Source organism: Eptesicus fuscus, chromosome 1 (genome assembly GCF_027574615.1).
Source record: "Eptesicus fuscus isolate TK198812 chromosome 1, DD_ASM_mEF_20220401, whole genome shotgun sequence".
Taxonomy (NCBI): Eukaryota; Metazoa; Chordata; class Mammalia; order Chiroptera; family Vespertilionidae; genus Eptesicus; species Eptesicus fuscus.
Window position 1 is genome coordinate 567333 of NC_072473.1, and position 25960 is coordinate 593292.

The 25960-nt window shown below is 56.7% G+C and overlaps 1 protein-coding gene across 1 annotated transcript; it reads right to left on the reverse strand.

Annotated features, from left to right (window-relative positions):
* Window positions 1–67: 67 nt before the first annotated feature.
* Window positions 68–25122, reverse strand: ASMTL (acetylserotonin O-methyltransferase like). Its single transcript, XM_054720207.1, has 13 exons — window positions 24925–25122; window positions 20205–20336; window positions 18002–18049; window positions 16572–16636; window positions 13851–13912; window positions 12838–12946; window positions 11247–11610; window positions 9141–9303; window positions 6943–7127; window positions 5352–5484; window positions 3612–3755; window positions 1802–1924; window positions 68–309 (listed from the first exon to the last, which is right to left on the reverse strand). The coding sequence occupies exons 1-13, from the start codon at window positions 25015–25017 to the stop codon at window positions 68–70; spliced, it is 1863 nt and encodes a 620-aa protein (XP_054576182.1). The 5' UTR covers window positions 25018–25122.
* Between the last annotated feature and the right edge of the window lie 838 nt (window positions 25123–25960).

Below are 25960 nucleotides of genomic sequence, written 5' to 3' on the forward strand. Positions count from 1 at the left end.
GGCCTCAGGGCAGGCAGGGGGCCCTCAGGGCAGAGGGGGCCTCAGGGCAGGTGGGGGTGGGGGGGCCTCAGGGCGGAGGGGGATTTGGGGGGGCCTCAGGGCCGGCGCGCGTGGCCAGGATGACGTCCACGGCGGAGGTGCGCGCGGCGCCCAGCACCTCGAAGCCGTGGGCCCGCAGGAGGCGCCCCAACTCGCCCAGGCTGCGCTCCCGGCCGCGCCGCGCCAGCAGGTCCAGCGACTGCAGCAGCCCCGGCCGCGCCGCCCGCTTCGGCTCGTCCAGCACCGTCTCCGCCACCAGCAGCCCCCCGCCTGCGGGCAAGGGGTCAGGGTCAGGGACAGGGTCAGGGACAAGGGTCAAGGCACAGGGACAGGGACAGGGACAGGGTCAGGGCACAGACTGCAGACAGTGCTGGCCGGGCTGGGGGACCAGGGACACGGAGGGGGAGACAGACAGACAGACAGACAGACAGACAAGAGAGAGGGAGAGAGACCGAGGGAGAGACAGACACTGAGCGGGAAGACAGACAGAAATGGGGGTGAAGAGGCAGAAATCTCGGAGCAGGGCGTGGGGGTGCCAGGTCCCTCTGGGTCCCCGGGTACCGGCCAGGGCTCCCCGAGGGGGCTCACCGTGTGGGGAACAGGAATTCCCACGGTGGGAGGAGCCTCTGTGACCCCCATGCTTGTGGGGGGGAGGGCAGGTGCGGGGAACCAGGGCCCCAGCTGCTGGGAGCAGGTGAGCACCCGCCTCGCAGGACAGGGGGGTGAGCTGGAGTGGAGGCGTGAGCCAGCTCTGAGGAGGGCAGCGTGTGAGCGTGTGTGTGTGTGTGTGTGTGTGTGTGTGTGTTTGTGTGCGCGCGCGTGAGTGAGTGTGAGCGTCAGTGAGTGAGCGTGAGCGAGTGTGTGCGTGTGAGTGTCAGGGAGCGAGCGTGAGCCTCCTGAGCACTGATGATGGAGGGGACCTGGTGTGAAGGCTCCGAGAGGTACAGTGTGTGAGTGTGTGTGTGCACATGCGTGTGCGTGTCTGTCTGCCTCCCGTGCACTGATGAGGGTGGGGAGTGAGTGTGAGAGCTCTGAGCAGTGTGTGTGTGCACGTGTGCATGTGTGCGTGTCTGTCTGCCTCCCGTGCACTGATGAGGGTGGGGAGTGAGTGTGAGAGCTCAGAGCAGTGTGTGTGTGTGTGTGAGTGTGCATGTGTGAGTGTGTGCACATGGGTGTGCGTGTCTGTCTGCCTCCCGTGCACTGATGAGGGTGGGGAGTGAGTGTGAGAGCTCAGAGCAGTGTGTGTGTGTGTGTGAGTGTGTGCACGTGTGTGTGTGAGTGTGTGCACGTGTGCGTGTCTGTCTGCCTCCCGTGCTCTGATGAGGGTGGGGAGTGAGTGTGAGAGCTCAGAGCAGTGTGTGTGTGTGTGTGTGAGTGTGTGCACACACCCGCACGCAGGGACACGGTACACGGAGCACCAGAGGGTGGATGGCGGCAGCGTGCTCTTAATAAAAGGCAGTTTGTTTGTTTTTTAAAAGAAAAACTGGCCCGGCCCGTGTGGCTCAGTGGATAGAGCGTCAGCCTAGGAACCAAGAGGTCAGGGTTCGATTCCTGCTCAGGGCACATGCCCGGGTTGTGGGCTCCATCCCCAGTGGGAGGCGTGCAGGAGGCAGCGGGTCAGTGATTCTCTCTCATCATGGATGTTTCTCTCCTCTCTCTCTCTCTCCCTTCCTCTCTGAAATCAGTAAACATCTATTTTGAAAAAGAGACAAGACCACGGTCCTCGCGTCCTCGGAAAAGAGGGTGGGAGACCCCGTCTCACCTGGTTTGCAGCTGCCGGAGACCCGGCTCAGCAGCGCGTGCGCCTCGTCGTCCGGCCAGTCGCGGAGGACCCGGGAGAGGACGTAGAGGTCGGCCTCGGGGAGGCTGTCTCGGAAGAAGTCTCCTGGTTTCGAGACAAAAGGCAGAGGTCGTGGGGTCAGGGGCCCAGGCGCCACCCTGGGAATCGAAATGGAAAAGGGAGGCTGCTGTAGTGGGGTTTGCCCGCCCCTCCCCCTTCCCCCCCAAAAAAATGACGTGTCCTCGTCCTGACCCTGGAACCTGGGAGCAGAACCAGGGTCTTTGCAGACGGGACGGAGTGAAGGCTCGGAGACAGGTCGTCCTGGGTCAGGGGGCCCTCCCTCTGAGGACAGGGTCCTTGTCAGACACAGAAGAGGTCCTGGCTGGTGTGCTCAGTGGTTAGAGCGTCGGCCTGCGGACTGTAGGGTCCCGGGTTCGATTCCCGGTCAAGGGCACAGGCCCGGGTTGTGGGCTCGATCCCCAGTAGGGGGCGTGCAGGAGGCAGCCAATCCAGTGATTCTCTCTCATCATGGATGTTTCTCTCTCTCCTTCTCCCTTGCACTCTGAAATCAATAAAAAAATATATTTAAAAAAATAAAAATACAAAAAAGAAGAGATGGAAGAGGAGACACAGAGGAGAAGCCGCGTGGAGACGGAGGCAGAGACGGGAGGGAGGGAGGCGGCCACCAGCCCGGGGACGCCTGGAGCCCCGGGCGCTGGGAGAGGCAGGGGGGACCCTCCCTGGACGCTCTGGAGGGAGCGGGGCCCTGGGACCCCTGGATCTCACACGCCAGGTCTCCAGGGCGGAGAGAGGACGAATTTCTGTGGGTTTAAGGCGTCTGGTTTGCGTGGTGTTACATTGAAACCCTATTTGAAAAAGTTACTCGGTTGCCATGGCGTTAGCAAGTGTTACATTGTCGCCATGCGGTTTGCTCGGTGTTACACTGTCGCCATGCGGTGGGGCCAGGATGGCTGTCGGCACAGAACAGAACTGTTTTCCTTGTTATTATTCCCAAAACGATTCGGTGTGACAACTTCCCACAGCGTGACCCTGTGTCAGTGTCACAAGTAAAGCAGACGACGCCGAAACCGGTGTGGCTCGGTGGATAGAGCGTCGGCCTGCGTACTGAAGGGTCCCGGGTTCGATTCCCAGTCAAGGGCATGTACCTGGGTTGCAGGCACATCCCCAGTGGGGGGCGTGCAGGAGGCAGCTGGTGGATGTTTCTCTCTCATCGATGTTTCTAACTCTCTCTCCCTCTCCCTTCCTCTCTGTAAAAAAAAATCAATAAAATATATTTTTAAAAAAACAAGTGAAGCAGACGGATTTACCGTCCTCAGGAGGGCGTGGGCCGGTTAAACATGAGAACGTGAGGGCACTTGGCACGAGGGGCCGGAGCTCCGAGGGTTCTGGTACCTGAGGGCGTCCTGGAACCCCTCGCTCATGGACACGGAGGGACCGTGTACAGACGGAGGTGCACACGCCACATGCTCACAGAGACACAGGCAGCACGCACACTCACCTGCACACGCACACAGAGACACAGCTGTACACACAGAGGCATCACACACACAGACACACCTGCACACACAGAGACAGACCTACACACACCTACACACCTGCACACACACACCTGCACACAGAGTCACACCCACCTGCAGACACACAGACCAACTCACCTGCACAGACACACACACACACACACCTGCACGCACACACACACACACACAGACACGCTCAGTGCCGGCGGCCGGCCACGGGCTGACCCACGGACGTGAGGACGCGGGGCCCTTACCCGGCACGAAGCTGACCCGCGGGGACTGCGCTCGGTCCGGCTGAAAACCCGTCACGTCCTCGATGACCTCCGGGAGGTCGAACACCGTCACCTTCAGCCCCGGGTACGCCCGGGCGAGCTCGTGAGCGAGGACGCCCGTGCAGCCTGCGGGACGGACACGCACGCTCTGTCCCCGGACCGACCGGGCCGTCCGGGCCCTTAGGAATCCCACCAGGACGGGACTCCTAAGTCCGGGCTCTGCAAGACCCATTCTCTAAGCCCGTGGTCGGCAAACGGCGGCTCGCGAGCCACGTGCGGCTCTCTGGGCCCTGGAGGGTGGCTCTTCCACAAAACACCACGGCCCGGGCGAGTCTGTGTTCGCAGGGGGAAATCCTCAGGGCAGAGCTGGGCGGGGGGGGGAGGGCTGTCACCTTCCCTCCTCCTTTCTGCCGTGGGACGCAGACATGATGGCCGGTGCCACCGCAGCCGCTCTGGGCCACCAAACAGGGTGTGTGTGGAGGACGGGAGAAATGTAAGGTGGGGGGCGCTGGAGAGCTTGGTCCACAGTCTATGTGGTCAGTTTGGGTCAAATAAGCTCATAAAAATGCTCCCCCCCCAAAAAAAAAAAAAAAAAAAAAAGGAGCCCTGGCCGGTGTGGCTCAGTGGATAGAGCATCGGCTTGTGGACTGAAGGGTCCCGGGTTTGATTCTGGCCAAGGGCGCATGCCCGGGTTGCGGGCTCCATCCCCAGTGGGGGGGGGGGGGGGTGTGTGGGAGGCAGCCGATCCATGGTTCTCTCTCATCATGGATGTTTCTGTCTCTCCCTCTCTCTCCTTTCCTTCCTCTCTGAAATCAATAAAAATATATATATAAAACCCCACACTTTCTATGTCGTTTAAAAAAAAAAAAAAAAAAGAGCCCTAACCGGTGTGGCTCAGTGGATAGAGCGCCGGCCTGCGGACTGAGGGGTCCCGGGTTCGATTCCTGTCAAGGGCATGGACTTGGTTGCGGGCACATCCCCAGTGGGGGGCGTGCAGGAGGCAGCTGATGGATGTTTCTCTCTCATCATCGATGTTTCTAACTCTCTAGCCCTCTCCCTTCCTCTCTGTAAAAAATCAATAAAATATATATTTAAAAAGAGAGAGAGAGAAAATGTAAGGCGGCAGGCAGCTTAAGGGTCCTCTTAGGACCCCGATCCCATGACACCCCCCGCCCACAGGTCTCTTGTCCTCTGCCCTCTGCCCTCTGGCCTCTGCCCTGCGTCAGGTCGGGTCCAGGGTGCAGTGCAGGGCATGTGGGCCCTGCCAGGCCTGATCGGATGGGGACGAGGGCCCCATGATGCTGCCCCCGGATTGGCAGAAAGGACCAGAAAGGGCCCCTGACCTCTCGCACCCACCCCGGGCTAACTGGGTCCTCAGGGGGGTTTGGAGAGATCAGCCCGTTTTGGGAGTCTTACGGGCAGGTCCGGGGGCCGTGATTTAAGACGAGAGAGAAGCCCAGCCGGTCGACGTGGCTCTTAGGAACCAGGAGGTCAGGGTTCGATTCCCGGTCAAGGGCACAGGCCCGGGTTGTGGGCTCGATCCCCAGTCGGGGGCGTGCAGGAGGCCGCCGATCCATGATTCTCTCTCATCATGGATGTTTCTCTCTCTCCCTTCCTCTCCGAGATCAATAAAAACAGATTTAAAACAAACACGAAAGGAAAGAAAGAAAGGAAGCCCGGGGCGAGAGCCGCTGGCCGCGGGTCCGGGCCGGGCGCACGCACCTCCCAGGTCGCAGGCGGAGGTGAACCGGGACAGGTCAAAGGCCGTGGCCACGTGGCGGGCGGTCAGCTTGCCGAGGCTGTGCATGGCGCGCAGGAACTGCAGCTTCCGGTCCTGGCTCTGGTAGAAGCAGTCCTGGACCAGGAGGGGGGGGGGGGGGTCTCAGCCGGGGCCGTGCGGGGGGGGGGGGGGGGGCAAAGGGGGGTGTGGGAGTCGGCGTGGGCACAGGGGCGCGCAGAGCGGGGTGTGGGCGTGGGCGCACGGGCACAGGGGCGCACAGGCGGGCGGGAATGTGGGCCGGGGGCGCACAGGAGGGGGGATGGGCACGGGGGCGCACAGGAGGGGGATGGGCACGGGGGCGCACAGGAGGGGGATGGGCACGGGGGCGCACAGGAGGGGGGATGGGCACGGGGCGCACAGGAGGGGGATGGGCACGGGGGCGCACAGGAGGGGGATGGGCACGGGGGCGCACAGGAGGGGGGATGGGCACGGGGGCGCACAGGAGGGGGATGGGCACGGGGGCGCACAGGAGGGGGATGGGCACGGGGGCGCACAGGAGGGGGGGGGATGGGCCGGGGGCGCACAGGAGGGGGGATGGGCCGGGGGCGCACAGGAGGGGGGATGGGCACAGGGGCGCAGGGAAAACCTTGCGGGCGGAGCTGTGGGGCCGTCACCTTCCCTCCTCCTTTCTGCTGCGGGGACGCAGGCACCCCCACCCGGCCTGTCCCCATGTCCCCGGAACGGAGGAGGGAGGGGCTTGGGGGCTGGAGGGGTGGGGAGCTGGGCTGGGGCAGGGGGGGCTCAGCGTGGCTGTGGGGTCGGGGGTCCCATGGAGAGGGCAGTGCCCTTCAAATCTGCCTGGTAACGCCCCTGCGTGTCACCGCGGCCTGGGGCGGCGTGGGGGGGGGAGGGGGGGCGGGAACCAGGCTCTCTGCCCGGCCAGGATGGAGGGACGCCCCCCCCCCCCCACGACCCCACCACCTCGCCAGCACCTCTGGGGGCTCAGGGCCGCTTTGCGTTTTCATTCTCTGCCTCCCTCCCTCCCTCTGTCTGTCTGTCTGTGCCCCTGTCTCTCTCCCGTCCTCCTCTCCCCCCCTCGGGCCTCACAGGGATCCCTCTCTCTCTCTGTCTCTCTGTCTGTCCCTCTGTCTGTCCGCCTCTCTCTCCTCTCTCCCTGCCCCACAGGCGCCTTAACCACGCGCTCCATCACCTCCTTCCCGTGTGGCGCGCAGAACCGACTCGCCCACCACGTGCGCTCCGCCCTCCGCAAACCCCGCCGGGGAGCCCCCACCCCGAGCGCCCGTCCGTCCCAGCGGCCCCGCACCCCCCGCCCAGCCGGGACACACGGCCGGCTCGCACGTCAACCCCAAGCGAGTCTCTCTGGACAGAGGGGAGGGGATGGGGGGCCCGGGGGCCTGGACACTGGGGGCTCCCGGACAAGCGAACCGCTCCCCGGCCTGAGGAATTCTCGTTCCGGGGCCTGTGCACCCACACACGCCTGGAGCGGGCACCAGCCAGCACCCCGGGCCCCCCCGGGCCCCCCACTCTAGCCCTCGTGGCTGCACGGGCGGGGAGGGGAGGGGACGCGGGTACCTGGAACAGGCTGTCCACCGTGCGCCCCTGAGCCCCGGGGTGCGGGCCGGGCCCCGCGCGGACGGCGGCCTCCAGCTCCGTGAAGAAGGGCCACGTGTGCTCGTCGCTGTACACGATGAGGGGGTGCAGGGAGTACTCGCCGTCCGAGGGCAGGTACAGGCCGGCCAGCGCCGTGTTGCTGTACCCTGAGGGGACACGGGGTCCGGCTGCCTCTCCGGGCTGGGGACGGCCCCCCCTCTTTCTACTTCTCAGGCCCCATGCACAGCGCCCCCTTCCCTCCCCCTCAGAGACCCAGCTCAGAGCTCTGTCCGTCCAGCAGACACGTTTTCATCCTCCCACCCTCCCTCCACCCACCCACCCACCCATCTCATCTGTCATCTACCTACCCACCCACCCACCCATCTCATCTGTCATCTACCTACCCACCCACCCATCCATCTCATCTGTCATCTACTATTCACCCACCCACCTACTCATCCATCCACCCATCCACCCATCCATCCATCCATCCACCCACCCACCCATTCATCCATCTCATCTGTCATCTATCCACCCACCCACCCATTCATCCATCTCATCTGTCATCTATCCACCCACCCATTCACCCACCCATTTCTCATCTGTCATCCACTATCCATCCATCCATCCATCCATCCACCCACCCACCCATCCACCCATCCACCCATCCACCCACCCACCCACCCATCCATCTCATCTGTCATCTATCTACCCACCCATCCACCCACCCATTTCTCATGTCATCCACTATCCATCCATCCATCTCATCTGTCATCTACTATCCACCCACCCACCCACCCATCCATCCATCCATCCATCTCATCGGTCATCTACTATCCACCCACCCACCCACCCACCCATCCATCCATCCATCTCATCGGTCATCTACTATCCACCCACCCACCCACCCACCCACCCATCCATCCATCTCATCTGTCATCTACTATCCACCCACCCACCCACCCATCCACCCACCCACCCACCCATCCAACCACCCACCCACCCACCCATCCATCCATCCATCCACCCACCCATCCATCCATCCATTTATCTCATGTCATCTACTATCCACCCACACACCCGCCCATCCATCCATCCATCCATCCATCCATTAATTTAATTAATTTATCTTATCTGTCATCTACCAACCATCCATCCATCCATCCATCTCATCTGTCATCTACTATCCACCCACCCACCTACCCATCCATCCATCCATCCACCCACCCATCCATCCATCCATTTATCTCATGTCATCCATCCATCCATCCACCCATCCATCCACCCACCCACTCATCCACCCACCCACCCACCCATCCATCCATTTACCTCATGTCATCTACCATCCACCCACCCATCCACCCACCCACCCATCCATCCATCCATCCATCCACCCACCCATCCATCCATCCATCCACCCACCCACCCATCCACCCATCCACCCATCCATCCATTTACCTCATGTCATCTACCATCCACCCACCCATTCAACCACCCTTTTAAATCACCTGTCATCTACTATCTATCCATCCATCTACCCATCTATCCATCCATCTACACATTCCACTATCCATCCAACCATCCATCCATCCATCCAGGCATCCACCCACCTATTTATCCATTTTTCCATCCATTAGCCATATCTTCTGTCACCTATGTATGTATCATCTATCTGTCTACTTTTATCATCTACGTGTCATCTCTATGTATCATCTCTCTGTTATCAATATCTATTTCTTATCTATTTCTTATCTATCTATCTATCTATCTGTCATTTATCTGTCATCGATCCACCCCTCCATGTCATCTGCCTGTCTATCTAAATAAATAAATGTCCATGTTGTGCACACACATATGTCCTATTGGTTCTGTTTCTCTGGAGAACCCTGACTGATACAGCCCCTGTGAGACCAGGGCCCATAAGAAGTCATTCTTCTAACACACGTGTGTGCATGGAAACACACACACACACACACACACACACACACACACACACACACCTGCTTCCTGCCTTCCATCCACCCCTTGTATCTCACCCGCCAGGAGACGGCCATGTTTCCGAGGGCAGGGGGAGAGCCGGTCGGGTCCTCCCTGCCTTGGCGGGGACGCCACCTTCCCGCAGCGACTGGCTCCCGCCTCCCGAGATTCTCTCTCGGCAGAACACCCCCCAGTCCCCTCACCTCTCTCCGTCTTCTCCAGCAACCCCAGGGCCGCACACGCGTCCAGCAGCCGTGCAGTCCCGCACTCAGAGGCGTCGATTTTCTGGGCGATCTCCGCGGCGCTCAGGGGGGCGTCGTCTTGCAACAAATCAAACACCTTCATCTTGCAAGCAGTGAACAGGGCCTGTCCGTGGGAAACGGGGGGGGTGGGGGGGGGCAGTCGGACCTGGTGTGTGACCTCCCGGGTGTTTCCCTTCCACAGACTCCGAAGGGGGAGGTCAAAGCTATCAAGGTTAGGAAGTCATCAATCCACCCAGTATTCCTACCTATTACCTACCTACCTACCCCTCCATCTACACCTTTACTTATCCATCCATCCCCATCTACCTATCTGTCTGTCCATCCACCTATCTATCCATCCATCCATCCACCTATCCACCCTCCATCCACCTATCTATCCATCCATCCATCCATCTACACCTTTACTTATCCATCCATCCCCCATCTACCTATCTATCTGTCCATCTACCTATTTATCCATCTATCCATCCATCCAACCACCTATCCACCCTCCATCCACCTATCTATCCATCCACCTATCCATCCTTCTACACCTTTACTTATCCATCCATCTGTCCATCCACCTATTTATCCATCCATCCATCCATCCATCCACCTATCCACCCTCCATCCACCTTTCTATCCATCCATCCATCTACACCTTTACTTATCCATCCATCCCCCATCTACCTATCTATCTGTCCATCTACCTATTTATCCATCTATCCATCCATCCAACCACCATCCATCCACCCACCTATCCACCCTCCATCCATCCATCCATCCATCTACACCTTTACTTATCCATCCATCCTCCATCTACCTACCTATCCGTCCATCCATCCATCCATCCATCCATATATTTATCCATCCATCCATCCATCTACACCTTTACTTATCCATCCATCCTCCATCTACCTATCTGTCCATCCATCCCTCCCTCCATCCATCCATCTACACCTTTAATTATCCATCCATCTACCTATCTATCCATCTACACCTTTAATTATCCATCCATCTACCTATCCATCCATCTACACCTTTAATTATCCATCCATCTACCTATCTATCCATCTACCTATCCATCCATCCATCCATGCATCCATCCACCCACCTACTATCCATCCATCCTCCATCCACCTATTTATACATCTACACCTTTAATTATCCATCCATCCATCCATCTACATACCCATCCATCCTTCCATCCATGCACACCTTTAATTATCCTCCATCCATCGATCCTCCATCGATCCATCCATCCATCTACCCATCCATCCGTCCATCCATTTACACCTTTAATTATCCATCCATCCAACCTTCCATTTATCTAATCTGTAATCTACTATCTATCCATCCATCCATCCATCCACCCACCCACCATTTCTACCTACCTACCCATCCATCTCCCTATCTGTCTACACCTTCAACTATCCATCCAATCAGAAAAGAAAGCGTTTAGGCTACAGCTGGTACAAGGTTTGCTCAAGATTAGAGCAAATGAGTGAGCCCGGCTGGTGTGGCTCAGTGATTGAGCATCAACCTATGAACCAAGAGGTCACAGTTTAATTCCATGCCCTGGAGTTGTGGGCTCCATCCCCAGTAGGGGGCGTGCAGGAGGCAGCCGATCCATGCTTCTCTCTCCTCATGGATGTTTCTCTCTCTCTCCCTTCCTCTCCTAAATCAATCAATAATAAAAACATATTTAAAAAGAAAAGAAACGGGGTCTTTGCAGACGGGATAAAGTGAAGACTTGGAGACAAGGTCGTCCTGGGTCAGGGGGCCCTCCCTCCAAGGACGGGGTCCTTGTCAGACACAGACGAGGAGACGCAGACACAGAGGAGCAGCCGCGTGGAGACGGAGGCAGAGGCGGGAGGGACTCGGCCCGGAAACCCTGGAGCCCCAGGCGCTGGGAGAGGCAGGGGGGACCCTCTGGAGGGAGCGTGGCCCCAGGGACTCCCGATCTCCAGGATCGACAGGAGGACTCTCTGCTGTGAAGCCGCCATTGTGAGGTCCTCCGTCACGGCCGCCCCGGGGGGGGGGGGGGGGGGGGGCCCGTGGAGGTACCTTGGACGCCTTGAAGCCGTCCACGAGTTCCAGGAGGGGCGTCGGGGGCAGGCTGTCCACCGTCCGGCTGGGACCCGAGCTCCTCCGGCCCAGAGCCTGAGGCCGGTCGCCGCGCACCCGGGCCCCACCCCGGCCGGGGCCCTCCACGTCGAGGAGGCCGCTGAGGTTCTCGTGGGCGTCCACGGCGGGGAGGGAGTCCTGCTGGGCCGGCGGCAGGTCCTCGGGGTGCCACGTGAGGTACAGCTCGGCCAGCTTCTTGCAGAAGTGGTTCAGGGGGAAGCCCACGACGTTGAGGAAGTCTCCGTGGACGTATTCAACCAGCATCCCGCCCAGGGCCTGGATCCCGTAGCCGCCGGCCTTGTCCCTGAGGGGGGGGGCGGTGGGGGGAGAGGGTAAGACACAGGGCAGGAGCCCGGCCCGCTGGCGTGGCTCAGTGGTTGAGCATCGACCTGGGAACCAGGAGGTCAGGGTTCGATTCCCGGTCAAGGGCACAGGCCCAGGTTGCGGGCTCAATCCCCAGTACGGGGGCGTGCAGGAGGCAGCCGGTCCATGGTTCTCTCTCCTCATGGAAATTTCTCTCTCTCTCTCTCCCTCTCCCTTCCTCTCTGACATCAATAAAAATACACTGAGTGGCCAGATGATGATGATCTCTGAACGCATAATAATCTGGCCACTCAGTGTGTGTATGTATATATTAGAGGCCCGGTGCATGAATCCGTGCATGGGTGGGGTCCGGCCAGCCTGGCCAGGGGGAGGGGACGAGGGCGGTTGGCCGGCCTGCCTGCTGGTCGAACTCCCTGTCGAGGGGACCATTTGCATATTAGCCTTTTATTCTATAGGATGGACACGGAGTGGCCAGATGATTATGTGTTCGGAGATCATCATAATCTGGCCACTCAGTGTATATTAAAAAAAACAAAACACATATTTAAAAAAATACATTTAAAAACATAAACCCAGCCCTAGCCAGTTTGGCTCAGTGGACAGAGTGTCGGCCTGCGGACTGAAGGGTCCCGGGTTCGATTCCCGGTCAAGGGCACATGCCTGGGTTGCTGGGCTTGATCCCCAGTAGGTGGCGTGCAGGAGGCAGCCGATCAGTGATTCTCTCTCATCATGGATGTTTCTATCTCCCTCTCCCTTCCTCTCTGAAATCAATAAAAAAATATTTAAAAAAAAATATATATATATTTTAAATATATTTTACTGATTTTTACAGAGAGGAAGGGAGAGGGAGAAAGAGCTAGAAACATCGATGAGAGAGAAACATCCATCAGCCGCCTCCTGCACGCTCCCTGCTGGGGATGTGCCCGCAACCAAGGTCCATGCCCTTGACCGGGAATCGAACCCGGGACCCTTCAGTCCGCAGGCCGACGCTCTACCCACTGAGCAACACCGGCCTCGGCCCAAAACGTATTTTTAAAACTGTGTTTAAAAACCTAAATCCAAGAAGAGAAGAGGCCGGGGGGTGTGGGCTCTGTCCCTGAGCCTGAGCCGTGGGGATCGAGCCTGCAACCCAGGCCTGTGCCCTTGACCTGAATCGGACCCCCCCCCCCCCCCCGCCAGGCCCCGACGCCCCAACTCAGCCGCTCACATGGGCTCCCCGCTGTGGATGTATTCCCACAGCAGCTCCTCCGACAGCTGCGAGAACTTGACCAGCGTCTCCTCGTAGAACTCCGAGATCTCCATGTCCAGCCGGCTGTCTGCGGGGACGAGAGGCCCACCATCGGGACACGCGTCGCCTCCGTGTCCCCGAGTTCCCGTCGCCGCCTCTCGGGGGGGACGTCGCCCCAGCGGTCGTGCAGTTCGGACGCGGATCACGAAGGTGGAGGGAAAGGTTCGGTGCAGACGAGGGAAAGATCGAAAGAAAATGAGAGGAAACAGCCCGGCCGGCGTGGCTCAGTGGTTGAGCGTCGACCTAGGAACCAGGTCCCGGGTTCGATTCCCGGTCAAGGGCACAGGCCCGGGTTGCGGGCTCCATCCCCAGTAGGGGGCGTGCAGGAGGCAGCCGGTCCATGATCCTCTCTCTCATCGTGGATGTTTCTATCTCTCTCTCCCTTGCTCTCTGAGTTCAATAAAAAATATTTAAAAATAGCCCTAACCGGTGCGGCTCAGTGGATAGAGCGTCGGCCTGCGGACGGAAGGGTCCCGGGTTCGATTCCGGTCAAGGGCATGTGACCTTGGTTGCGGGCACATCCCCAGTGGGGGGCGTGCAGGATGCAGCTGATGGATGTTTCTCTCTCATCGATGTTTCTAACTCTCTCTCCCTCTCCCTTCCTCTCTGTAAAAATCAGTAAAATATATTTTAAAAAAAAAGCCACAGACGAGGAGACGCGGGCACAGAGGAGAAGCCACAGGGAGACGGATGGAGGCAGAGACAGAGACGGGAGGGAGGGAGGGAGGGAGGGAGGGAGGGAGGGAGGCGGCCACCTCCCAAGGGACGCCAGGAGCCCTAGGCGCTGGGAGAGGCAGGAAGTCTGAGATCCAGGGGTCCCGGGGCCGTGGTGGGGGGACTCTTGCCAGAGCTGCCCCCCTGGGCCCTGGTCACCGGGGGACCCCAGGCCCCGCCGTGAGCCTGGGGGTGGGGGAGGGGAGGGGAGCGGGTACCTTGGCAGGAGCAGCGGATGATGGTGACGCCTGTGAACACGCTGTGTTCCTTCCCGTTCAGCCTGCAAGACATGACCGTGCGGATCAGTGGGCGGAGCGCCGGCCCTCGGACCGAAAGGGTCCCGGGTTCGATTCCGGTCAAGGGCATGTACCTGGGTTGCGGGCACATCCCCAGGTGGGGGGCGTGCAGGAGGCAGCTGATCGATGTCTTTCTCTCATCATCGATGTTTCTAGCTCTCTCTCCCTCTCCCTTCCTCTCTGTAAAAAAAAATCAATAAAATATATTTAAAAAAACAAAAAACAGAGCATGTACCCGGGGTGGTAGGCTGGATCCCTGGGTCTCAGGCCGGGCGCGTGCAGGAGGCAGCCAATAGATGTGTCTCTCTCACATCAATGCTTCTCTCTATCCCCCTCCCTTCAACTCTCTCTCTCTAAAAAAAAAAAAAAATCAAGCTGGTGTGGCTCAGTGGATAGAGCATCGGCCTGCGGACTGAAGGGTCCCGGGTTCGATTCCCAGTCAAGGGCACATGCCCAGGTTGTGGGCTCGATCCCCAATAGGGGGCGTGCAGGAGGCAGCCGATCATGATTCTCTCTCCTCATGGATGTTTCTCTCCCTCTCTCTCTTTTTCTCCAAAATCAATATAAAAAAAAATAAAAATAAAAAAAGAGAGAGAGGTGGAAGGGGCTGCAGGTGTGGGCTGATCGGTCTTCGAGCGGGAGGGACAACCGTGGGGTGTCGCTTACAGGACTCAGTGGCCAGTTAGCGAGGAGCACGGGGACCCCAACATCAGGGGATGTGGTGGCCATGCAGGGAGGACCCAGACGGGGCAGCCACAGCTGGCTACTTCCTTTTTTTTTTAAAAATATATTTTTTTTAATGATTTCAAAGAAGAGGGAGAGATAGAAACATCCATGATGAGAGAGAATCATGGATCGGCTGCCTCCTGCACGCCCCCCACTGGGGATGGAGCCCGCAACCCAGGCATGTGCCCTTGACCGGGAATCGAACCCGGGACCCTTCAGTCCGCAGGCCGACGCTCTATCCACTGAGCCACACCAGCCAGGGCTCATCATTCATGTTTCTATCTCTCTTTTTTTTATTGAAATCAATAAAAATAGTAAAGAGGAAAAAAAATATTTCAGAATATAATAGAAGTAATCCTGTTATTTGCAGATTTTTAATACTTCTTATAACTTTTGTGATATTATACTAAGTTAGTACAGTTTTGGTAATAGTATTATATTTAAAATCTTTTTTTCTTGAAATATTAATGTTAATTGCATTAACATTATTATACTTAAAATCTTTTTTTCTCAAAATATTAATTTTTATTGCATGTAATATTATAATTAAAATCGTTTTTTTCTTGAAATAGTTTACTGCATTAATATTTATACTTAAAATGGTTTTTCATAAAATATTAATGCTTATTGCACGTAGCATTATTATACCTAAAACCGTTTTTCTTGAAATATTAATGTTTATTGCATTGACATTATTAGACTTAAAACCGTTTTTCTTGAAATATTAATGTTTATTGCATTAACATTATTAGACTTAAAACCGTTTTTCTTGAAATATTAATGTTTATTGCATTAACATTATTAGACTTAAAACCGTTTTTCTTGAAATATTAATGTTTATTGCATGGAAAAAAAAAATAAGCCCTAGCTGGTGTGGCTCAGTGGATAGAGCGTTTATTGCATTAACATTATTAGACTTAAAATCATTTTCCTTGAAATATTAATGTTTATTGCATGGAAAAAAAAAATAAGCCCTAGCTGGTGTGGCTCAGTGGATAGAGCGTCGGCCTGCGGACTGAAGGGTCCCGGGTTCGATTCCCGGTCAAGGGCACATGCCCGTGTTGCGGGCTCCATCCCCAGTAGGGGGCGTGCAGGAGGCAGCTGATCCATGATTCTCTCTCCTCGTTGATGTTTCTCTCTCTCTCTCCCTCTCTGAAATCAATAAACATATATTTAAAACCAAAATGAAGTTTAAAAAAAATAATAAAAATGGTAAAAGAGATTAAAAAAAAGAGAGAGAGAGAGAGAGAGGTGCAGGGGGACATGGGTGTGGGGTCACTGGTCCCCGTTAGCAGGGAGCACATGGACCCCAGCATCAGCAGGGTGGGGGGCCGTGCAAGAGGGACCCAGATTGGGGGGGAGAGAGGGGGCGCCCTGAGCTGGCTATTTCTTTTCTTTTCTTTTTAAATATATTTTATTGATGTTTTACATGGAGGAGGGAGAGGGATAGAGAGTTAGAAACATCGATGATGAGAGAGAAACATCCATCAGCTGCCTCCTGCACGCCCCCTACTGGCGATGTGCCCGCAACCAAGGTACATGCCCTTGACCGGGAATCGAACCCGGGACCCTTCAGTCCACAGGCCGACGCTCTATCCACTGAGCCACACTGGCTGGGGCCGGAGCTGGCTGTTTCTGAGCCTCCGTCTATTTGCTCTCCTGGGATCCGAGCTGGGCTGTGGAAGCCGGTCAGGGGGAGGCGGCACGGGGAGGGAGGGTGGAAGGAGGGACCGGAGGTCAAGGTCAGGGACAAGGGACCCCGGCTCCAGCCCCATGTGCGTGGAAGGAACACAGCTCAGCTCACGGGCGCTGGGTCCACCCTCCGGCCAACCCCGCGAGGACCCCCCAGCCCCTCCCCGCCTCCCTGGCTGCGTGGGATGCGGCTGGTCCCCGGGAGGCGGTTGCCATGGCGCCCACCTGGACAGCATGCGGTAGGCGTCCTGCTTGTCCACCGGCTTCTCCAGGATCAGCCCCTGCAGCGTCTGCAGGAGAAACCGGGTCAGACGGGCGTGTCCTCCCCCTCCCCTTCCCTCCCCCCACCCCCTCCCCCACTCCCCAGCCGGGCCCCTCGATACACTTTTCTTTTAAGATTCAAGGTGGCCCTAACCAGTTTGGCTCAGTGGATAGAGCATCGGCCTGCGGACTGAAGGGTCCCGGGTTCGAGTCCAGTCAAGGGCACAGGCCCGGGTTGTGGGCTCTATCCCCAGTAGGGGGGCGTGCAGGAGGCAGCCGATGGATGTTTCTCTCTCATCGATGTTTCTAACTCTCTCTCCCTCTCTCTTCCTCTCTGTAAAAAAAAAAAATCAATAAAATATATTAAAAAAAAAAAAATTCAAGGTGGCTCAGTGGTTGAGTGTCGACCTGTGAACCAGGAGGTCCCGGGTTCGATTCCCGGTCAAGGGCACAGGCCCGGGTTGCAGGCTCCATCCCTGGCAGGGAAGCAACCAATGGATGTTTCTCTCTTCTGCCTTTTCTCCCCACTCTCCCTGAAAACCAACGGAGCCCCGGCCGGTGTGGCTCAGTGGGTAGAGCGTCGGCCCGCGGACCGAAGGGTCCCGGGTTCGATTCCCGGTCAAAGGGCACGTGCCTCAGTGGCAGGCTCCTCCCCGGCCTGGGCCCTGGTCGGGGCGCGTGCAGGAGGCAACCCATCGATGTGTTTCTCTCTCATCGATGTTTCTCTCTGTCTCTCCCTGTCTCTTCCTCTCTCTCTCTCTCTAAAAATCAATGGGGAAAAAATAAAATAAAATAATATAAAATTAAATAAATAAATAAAATAAAGTAAATAAAGTTAAATAAAATAAAGTTAAATAAAATATAATTAATTAAATAAATTAAATAAAATAAAAATCAACGGGAAAATATGCCCGGGTGAGGATTAACAAAAAAAATAAATAAAATAAAATTCAAGGTGAGCCCGGCCGAGGTGGCTCAGTGGTTGAGCATCAACCTATGAACCAGGAGGTCACGGGTTCGATTCCCGGTCAAGGGCACCTGCCCGGGGTTGTGGGCTCGATCCCCAGTGGGGGGCGTGCAGGAGGCAGCCGACCCATGATTCTCTCTCCTCATGGATGTTTCTCTCTCTCTCTCTCTTCCTTTCCCTGCCACTCGGTCTAAAAAATATCCTTGGGTGAGGATTAACAAAAAAAAAAAAAGAGGGAAATTTGGGCACCGGCTCCCACTGAGGGAGAAGCCAGGTGAAGACGGAGCCGGAGATCGGGACGGTGTGACGGGGCCGGGGCCGGGGCCGGGAGGAGGGCCGGGGACAGGTGCCCCTGAGGGCCGCCCACGCCCGCCAGGGTGACCCGGGACGTCAGCACCCACGGAGGGCGGCCGGGAATGGGACTCACCACGATGGTGTCGGCTCCGATGACGATGTCGGGGGCCCGGAGGTCTTTCTGCAGAAGAAACACAAATTTAATTTTACGTTTATTATTTTTTATTCCTCCCCCGAGGATATCCGTCCACTGATTTTTGGAAACAGAGTGGGAGAGAGAGGGAGAGCCAGAGAGAAACATCGATGTGAGAGACACCCATCCATCGATGGGTGGCCTCCTGCACGCGCCCCCAACCAGGGCTCAGGCCGGGGAGGAGCCCACAACCCGGGCATGTGCCCTTCACCGGAATCGAACCCAGGACCCTTCAGTCCGCAGGCCCACGCTCTATCCACTGAGCCCCACCAGCCAGGGCAGGGCCATTAATTCTTTATTGAAAGTGATACTATTATATTAACTGTAATATCATATTATGTGGTAACGCATGGACAACTTATATTCATCCTTTATCATAAATGATACTGTGAGTTACGACAGTATGTTATACGGTAACAAAGTAACAGACAAGCTAGCGCAACCCTTTGTTATAAATGCTACTGTCGTCTTAATTACAATACTGACCCTAGTAGCTTATTATCTAGTAACAACCTAATAGGCTGTATTATCTCCTTATTAGATAGGATAGCGTGACGTTAATTATAACAGCTTAGTGCAAAGTAGCAAAAGCACCGATAAGCCCTAAAACGTAAGTGTTACGGGAACGTAGGAGTTTCCTACACGGCAACACTTAGCAATAAATAAACTGCATTAATGGCACACGAGCGGGCATCTATTTTTATTTTATTTTTTAAATATGTTTTTATTGATTGTAGAGATAGAGGAGATGAGGGAGAGAGAGAGAGAGAGAGAGAGAGAGAGAGAGAAATATCAATGATTGGGCCCGAGCCGGTGTGGCTCCGTGGATAGAGCATCAGCCTGCGGACTGAAGGGTCCCGGGTTCGATTCCCGGTCAAGGGCACATGCCCGGGTTGTGGGCTCCATCCCCAGTCGGGGGCGTGCAGGAGGCAGCTGATCCATGATTCTCTCTCCTCATGGATGTTTCTCTCTCTCTCTCTCTCCCTCTTTCTTCCTCTCTGACATCAATAAAAATATATTAGCCCGGGCCAGTGTGGCTCAGTGGATAGAGCGTCAGCCTGCGGACCAAAGGGTCCCGGGTTCGATTCCCGGTCCAAGGGCCCGAGGCAATCAATCAATGTGTCTCTCTCACATCGATGTTTCTCTCCGTCTTTCCCTCTCTCTTCCAACCTCCCTAAAATCAACGGGAAAATATTCTCGGGTGAGGATGAACAAAATAAATGAATAAGTAAATAAATAAATAAAATACTATAAAAATAAAAACAAATTTAAAAAATATATATATTTAAAAAAATTAAAATAAGCCCTGGCCGGTGTGGCTCAGTGGATAGAGCGTCGGCCTTTGAATCAAAGGGTCCCGGGTTCGATTCCCGGTCAAGGGCACGTGCCCGGGTTGTGGGCTCGATCCCCAGTCGGGGGCGTGCAGGAGGCAGCCGATCCATCATTCTCTCTCATCATTGATGTCTCTATCTCTCTCTCCCGTCTCCCTTCCTCTCTGAAATCAATAAAAATATATTAAGAAATAAAAATAAAATAAAATGCCCCTAACCAAAATATCCTGTATAATAAAAGGCTAATATGCAAATGGTCCCCTTGGGAGTTCGACCTGGGAGACCAGAAGTTCGAATGCTCGCTATGACCACCAGGGGGCGGGGCGGAACATGGCGGGCGATCAGCAGCGGCACTGGGGCGCTGAGGGAGAGCGAGGGAAGGAGGCGGCGGGGAACCTGATTAGGCCTGATCACCGGCCAGGCCTAGGGACCCTACCCATGCACGAATTTCGTGCACCAGGCCTCTAGTTTAAATAATAACAACAAATAAGCCCTGACTGGTGTGGCTCAGCGGATAGAGCGTCGGCCTGCGGACGGAAGGGTCCCGGGTTCGATTCCCGGTCAAGGGCATGGACCTGGGTTGCGGGCACATCCCCAGTGGGGGGCGTGCAGGAGGCAGCTGGTCGATGTTTCTCTTTCATCATCGATGTTTCTAACTCTCACTCCCTCTCCCTTCCTCTCTGTAAAAAAATCAATAAAATATATTTAAAAAATAATAATAAGAAGAAATAAAATAGAGCCTGAATCCTCCTCCCCCCGCTCCCCCCCATAACCGGACACCCCGAGGCGGCCGACGCAGAGCCCGCTCTTGCCTGGTGCATCCTCTGGGCCACGTCCAGGGCCTTCTGCTTGGCCGTCTCCATGGCGTAGGCGTACGGGGTGGGGAACGCGGCTTTGTTCAGCTGCTCCTTAAACCGGGAGGGCACCACCTCGAACCTCAGACCCTGCAAGCAGAGAAGAGCGGGTATGGGTGTGGCTCAGTGGATAGAGCGTCGGCCTGCGGACTGAAGGGTCCCGGGTTCGATTCTGATCAAGGGCACATGCCTGGGTTGCAGGCACATCCCCAGTGGGGCGTGTGCAGGAGGCAGCTGATGGATGTTTCTCTCTCATCGATGTTTCTAACTCTCTCTCCCTCTCCCTTCCTCTCTGTAAAAAATCAATAAAATATATTATAAAAAAAACTCAAGCCCTAACTGGTGTGGCTCAGTGGATAGAGCATCGGCCTGTGGACAGAAGGGTCCCGGGTTCGATTCTGATCAAGGGCACATGCCTGGGTTGCGGGCACATCCCGAGTGGGGGGCGTGCAGGAGGCAGCCGATCAATGTTTCTCTCTCATCATGGATGTTTCTATCTTCCTCTCTCTCTCCCTTCCTCTCTGAAATCAATAAAAAAATGTTTATAAATAAATAAATAAAAATAAAAAAAAACACACATATTTAAAAAAATATGTTTAAAAACATAAACCCAGCCCTAACCGGCGTGGCTCAGTGGGCAGAGCGTCGGCCTTCGGACGGAAGGGTCCCGGGTTCGATTCCGGTCAAGGGCATGGACCTTGGTTGCGGGCACATCCCCAGTGGGGAGTGTGCAGGAGGCAGCTGATCGATGTTTCTCTCTCATCGATGTTTCTGACTCTCTCTCCCTCTCTCTTCCTCTCTGTAAAAAATCAATAAAATATATTTAAAAAAAAAAATCAATAAAATATATTTTAAAAAATAAAAAGGGGACATGGGGGGCAGGGGGGTTTGAGGAATGCAAGGGCGAGGGGACAGAGGGGAAGGGTCCCCGTACCTGTGGCCGTTCCCATGCCCGGTCCCCCTTCCTCGTCACTGAACTTGCACCCACGGCCACTCCGGGCCGGGCTGGGCCACTGACCTGGACGGGAGACCTCTGCCCGGTCAGTCACACAGAAGCCACGGGGGTGGCATTGACGCAGTTGCTGCTCGCCCTGGTGATCGGGGGTCAAAGGGCTCCCCGAGAGTCCCCAAGGACGGGGCCTCACCCCCACAGGGGCCAAGAGACTGGAAATACTCTTCCCAAAAGAAATAAAATGAGATCAAATAAAATGAGATAAAAAAATTAAAAATAAGATAAAAAAATAAAATAAATAAAATGAGATAAAATAAGAAAATAAAAAAATAAGATAAAATAAAATAATGATATAATAAAATAAATAAAATGAGATCAAATAAAATAAGGTAAAGTAAAATAATAAGTTAAAATAACAACAAAATAAATAAAATAAGTAAAATGAGATAAAATAAAATGCAAAAATAAAGTAAGATAAAATAAAGTAATAACATAAATAAAGTGAGATAAGATAAAAGAAAATAATCAAATAAATAAAATACAACAAAAAAAGCTGTATGAGCCCTCACCAGTGTGGCTCATAGATAGAGCATCGGCCTGTGGACTGAAGGGTCCCGGGTTCGATTCCCGGTCAAGGGCACATGCCCGGGTTGCAGGCTGGATCCCCCAGTAGGGGGCGTGCAGGAGGCAGCCGGTCCGTGATTCTCTCTCCTCATGGATGTTTCTATCTTCCTCTCCCTCTCCCTTCCCCTCTGAAATCAATAAAATAAATAAAATAAAAAATTTAAAAGCAATAATATAAGATAAAATAAAAACAATAAATTAAAATAATAAAATAAGAGGTCCATGGGGGGAATGGGGGACATATGTAATACGTTCAACAATAAAGATTAACTTAGAAAAATAAAATAAATAAATAAAATTAAATTTTTCAAAAAGCTGTGTGCAGGGAAAATGTCTTTTATTTTTTTAAAAAAAATGTATTTTTATTGATTTCAGAGAGGAAGGGAGAGGGAGAGAGAGAAACATCCATGAGGAGAGAGAATCATGGACTGGCTGCCTCCTGCACGCCCCCGACTGGAGATCTGGCCTGCAACCCATATGTCTTTTCTATTAATTTTTAAAATATATTTCATTGATTTTTTTACAGAGAGGAGAGAGGGAGAGAGAGAAACATCGATGAGAGAGAAACATCCATCAGCTGCCTCCTGCACGCCCCCCACTGGGGATGTGCCCGCAACCAAGGTCCATGCCCTTGACCGGAATCGAACCCGGGACCCTTCAGTCTGCAGGCCGACACGCTCCATCCACTGAGCCACACCAGCCAGGGCCGTGTCTTTTTTTCAATGTTGCCCCCGAACAAGGCGGTCCCTGCAGGCGGCAGGCCCTGTAGGGGGCAGGGACCGTGGCCTTTGACCCCAGAGGGTAAATAAACTCGCCGTCCCCCTGGCTGAGCACCTGCCTGGATTCATGCCTCCAGCTCCCTCGCCAGCTGCAGGTGGAGCGGGCACTGGCTCACCGCCCCGCTTGGCCAAATAAAATAAGATAAAATAAAAGAAATAAAATGAGACCAAATAAAATAAGATAAAAAATAAAATAAAATAAATGAGATTAAAAAAATAAGATAAAGTAAAATAAAGTAATAAAATAAAATAAAGTAATAAAATAAAAAAATAAAATAAAATAAAATAATAAATAAATAAAATAAAATAAAATAAAACAGCTGTGTGAGCCCTGGCCAGTGTGGCTCAGTGGATAGAGCCGGTGCTGGGCCAGCCGACCACCAGGCCTGGCCCGGGACCATGGAGTCCCCTGCACCCCCAAACCCCCCACAGACCCGGACCCCCGAGGCCAGCACTGGCCTGCACCCCCGGTCACTGCAGCCCTGGTCTCGGGGACTCAGCGTGAAGACAGGCCCTCACCCCCCGTCCAGGACACCTCCACCCGCCAGCCCCCACCCCGTCACCAGGCCGAGACCTTGGCCCTGTTTCCGTCAACCGGCTTCGGGGACACGGGACCCCCCTCCTGGGCACGGGGTCCTCTGGTCACTGAGACCCCTGGTCATGGGGTTCCCTGGTCACTGGGCCCCCTGCTAATGGGGTCCCCTGGTCCCTGGGTCCTCTGGTGACTGTGTCCCCTGGTCATGGGGTCCCCTGGTCACTGGGCCCCCTGGTAATGGGGTCCCCTGGTCCCTGGGTCCTCTGGTGACTGTGTCCCCTGGTCATGGGGTCCCCTGGTCACTGGGCCCCCTGGTCATGGGGTCCTCTGGTCACTGAGCCCCCTGGTCATGGGGTCCCCTGGTCACTGGGCCCCCTGCTCATGGGGTCCCCCGGTCATGGGGTCCCCTGATACCTGGGTCCCCCGGTCACTGGGTCCCCTGGTCCCTGGGTCCCCTGGTCACTGGGCCCCCTGCTAATGGGGTCCCCTGGTCATGGGGTCCCCTGGTCTCTGGGCCCCCTGGTCACTGAGACCCCTGGTCATGGGGTTCCCTAGTCACTGGGTCCCCTGCTAATGGGGTCCCCTGGTCACTGGGTCCCCTGGTCACTGAGACCCCTGGTCATTGGGCCCCCTGGTCACTGAGACCCCTGGTCATGGGGTTCCCTAGTCACTGGGTCCCCTGCTAATGGGGTCCCCTGGTCACTGGTCCCCTGGTCACGGGATCCCCTGGTCACGGGGTCCCCTGGTCACTGGACCCCCTGCTAATGGGGTCCCCTGGTCACTGGGCCCCCTGGTCACGGGGTCCCCTGGTCACTGGGCCCCCTGGTCACGAGGTCCCCTGGTCACTGGGCCCCCTGCTAATGGGGTCCCCTGGTCATGGGGTCCCCTGGTCTCTGGGCCCCCTGGTCACTGAGACCCCTGGTCATGGGGTTCCCTAGTCACTGGGTCCCCTGCTAATGGGGTCCCCTGGTCACGGGGTCCCCTGGTCACTGGGTCCCCTGGTCACTGGTCCCCTGGTCACGGGGTCCCCTGGTCACTGGTCCCCTGGTCACGGGGTCCCCTGGTCACTGGTCCCCTGGTCCCTGGGCCCCCTGGTCACGGGGTCCCCTGGTCACTGGACCCCCTGCTAATGGGGTCCCCTGGTCACTGGGCCCCCTGGTCCCTGGGCCCCCTGGTCACGGGGTTCCCTGGTCACTGGTCCCCTTGTCACTGGTCCCCTGGTCACGGGGTCCCCTGGTCACTGGTCCCCTGGTCACTGGGCCCCCTGCTAATGGGGTCCCCTGGTCACTGGGTCCCCTGGACACTGAGACCCCTGGTCACGGGGTCCCCTGGTCACTGGTCCCCTGGTCACGGGGTCCCCTGGTCACTGAGACCCCTGGTCATGGGGTCCCCTGGTCATGGGGTCCCCTGGTCACGGGGTCCCCTGGTCCCTGGTCCCCTGGTCACTGGGTCCCCTGGTAACGGGGTCCCCTGGTCACGGGGTCCCCTGGTCCCTGGGGCCCCTGGTCACTGGGTCCCCTGCTAATGGGGTCCCCTGGTCACGGGGTCCCCTGGTCACTGGGTCCCCTGGTCACTGGGTCCCCTGGTCACTGAGACCCCTGGTCACGGGGTCCCCTGGTCACTGAGACCCCTGGTCATGGGGTCCCCTGGTCACTGGGTCCCCTGGTCACGGGGTCCCCTGGTCACGGGGTCCCCGACCACCAGGCTCCCGGTCACTAGGCCTCATCCGGGGCCCCACGGCCCCCAGCCCCGGCCGCAGCCCCCAGCCCGGGCCGTCCCCGCGCTCACCGCGTTGCTGAGGATCTCCTGGCGGCGCGGGGAGGCGCTGGCCAGCACCACGCGCTTGTGCCGCAGCTTCCGGATCACCGGGTAGAGGACCATGGCGCCCGGACCCCCGCGCCCCGAGCCCGGCCCTTCCCGCGGCCCGACCGGCCCCGGCTCCGCAGCCCCGGACGCCACCGTCCCCCTCAGGACGCCGCCCGGGACGGCCAGCGCGCGGCGCTTTTAAGACGGCCCCGCCCACCTGGGGCACGTACGCCAGGCCCCGCCCCTACGCAACGCCGTTCTGGACGCGGCCCCGCCCACACCACCGAGGCCCCGCCCCTACGTAAACCGGCTCCGTGCCTGCCCCGAGGCGAGACGGCCCCGCCCACCTGAGGCACGTACGCCAGGCCCCGCCCCTACGTAGCCCAGCTCTGGACGCGGCCCCGCCCACACCACCGAGGCCCCGCCCCCAATGGACACAGCATCTGGGCAGGCCCCGCCCACCAGAGGCACGTAGACAAGGCCCCGCCCACATCCCCTCCCCACGTAAACCCCGCTCCGAACGCGGCCCCGCCCACACCGCCGGAACGCCTGGGGCACGACGTTTGAGCTAGCCCCGCCCACCGGAGGCACGTACACAAGGCCCCGCCCACACCCCGTCGCTCCGCAAACCTGGGCCCGAACGCGCCGAAGCCCCGCCCCTACAGGCCCCGCCCACCGCAGACAGACCAACAAGCCCCGCCCATGTCCGCCGGAACCACGCCCCCTGCTCCAAACAGGAACCTTCCTGGGCCCCGCCCCTAAAGAGGCCACGCCCCTCCTAAGCCCCGCCCACACCCTCCCGCATTAGCCCCACCCACCACCTCTTGCCCCGCCCCCGCGGGGCTGCTTGGACGGAAGCTGGACGCCCCCAATCTCCCCATCTTCACATCACGGGGTCCCTGTGGGCCATGGGTGGGGGCGCAGAGGTGTGGGGTCCTGCGGGCCCGATGGGGGCATGGAAATGGGGGGTCCCTTAGGGCTCGGTGGGGGCGCGGAGTAGGGGGTCCCCGCGGCGCGG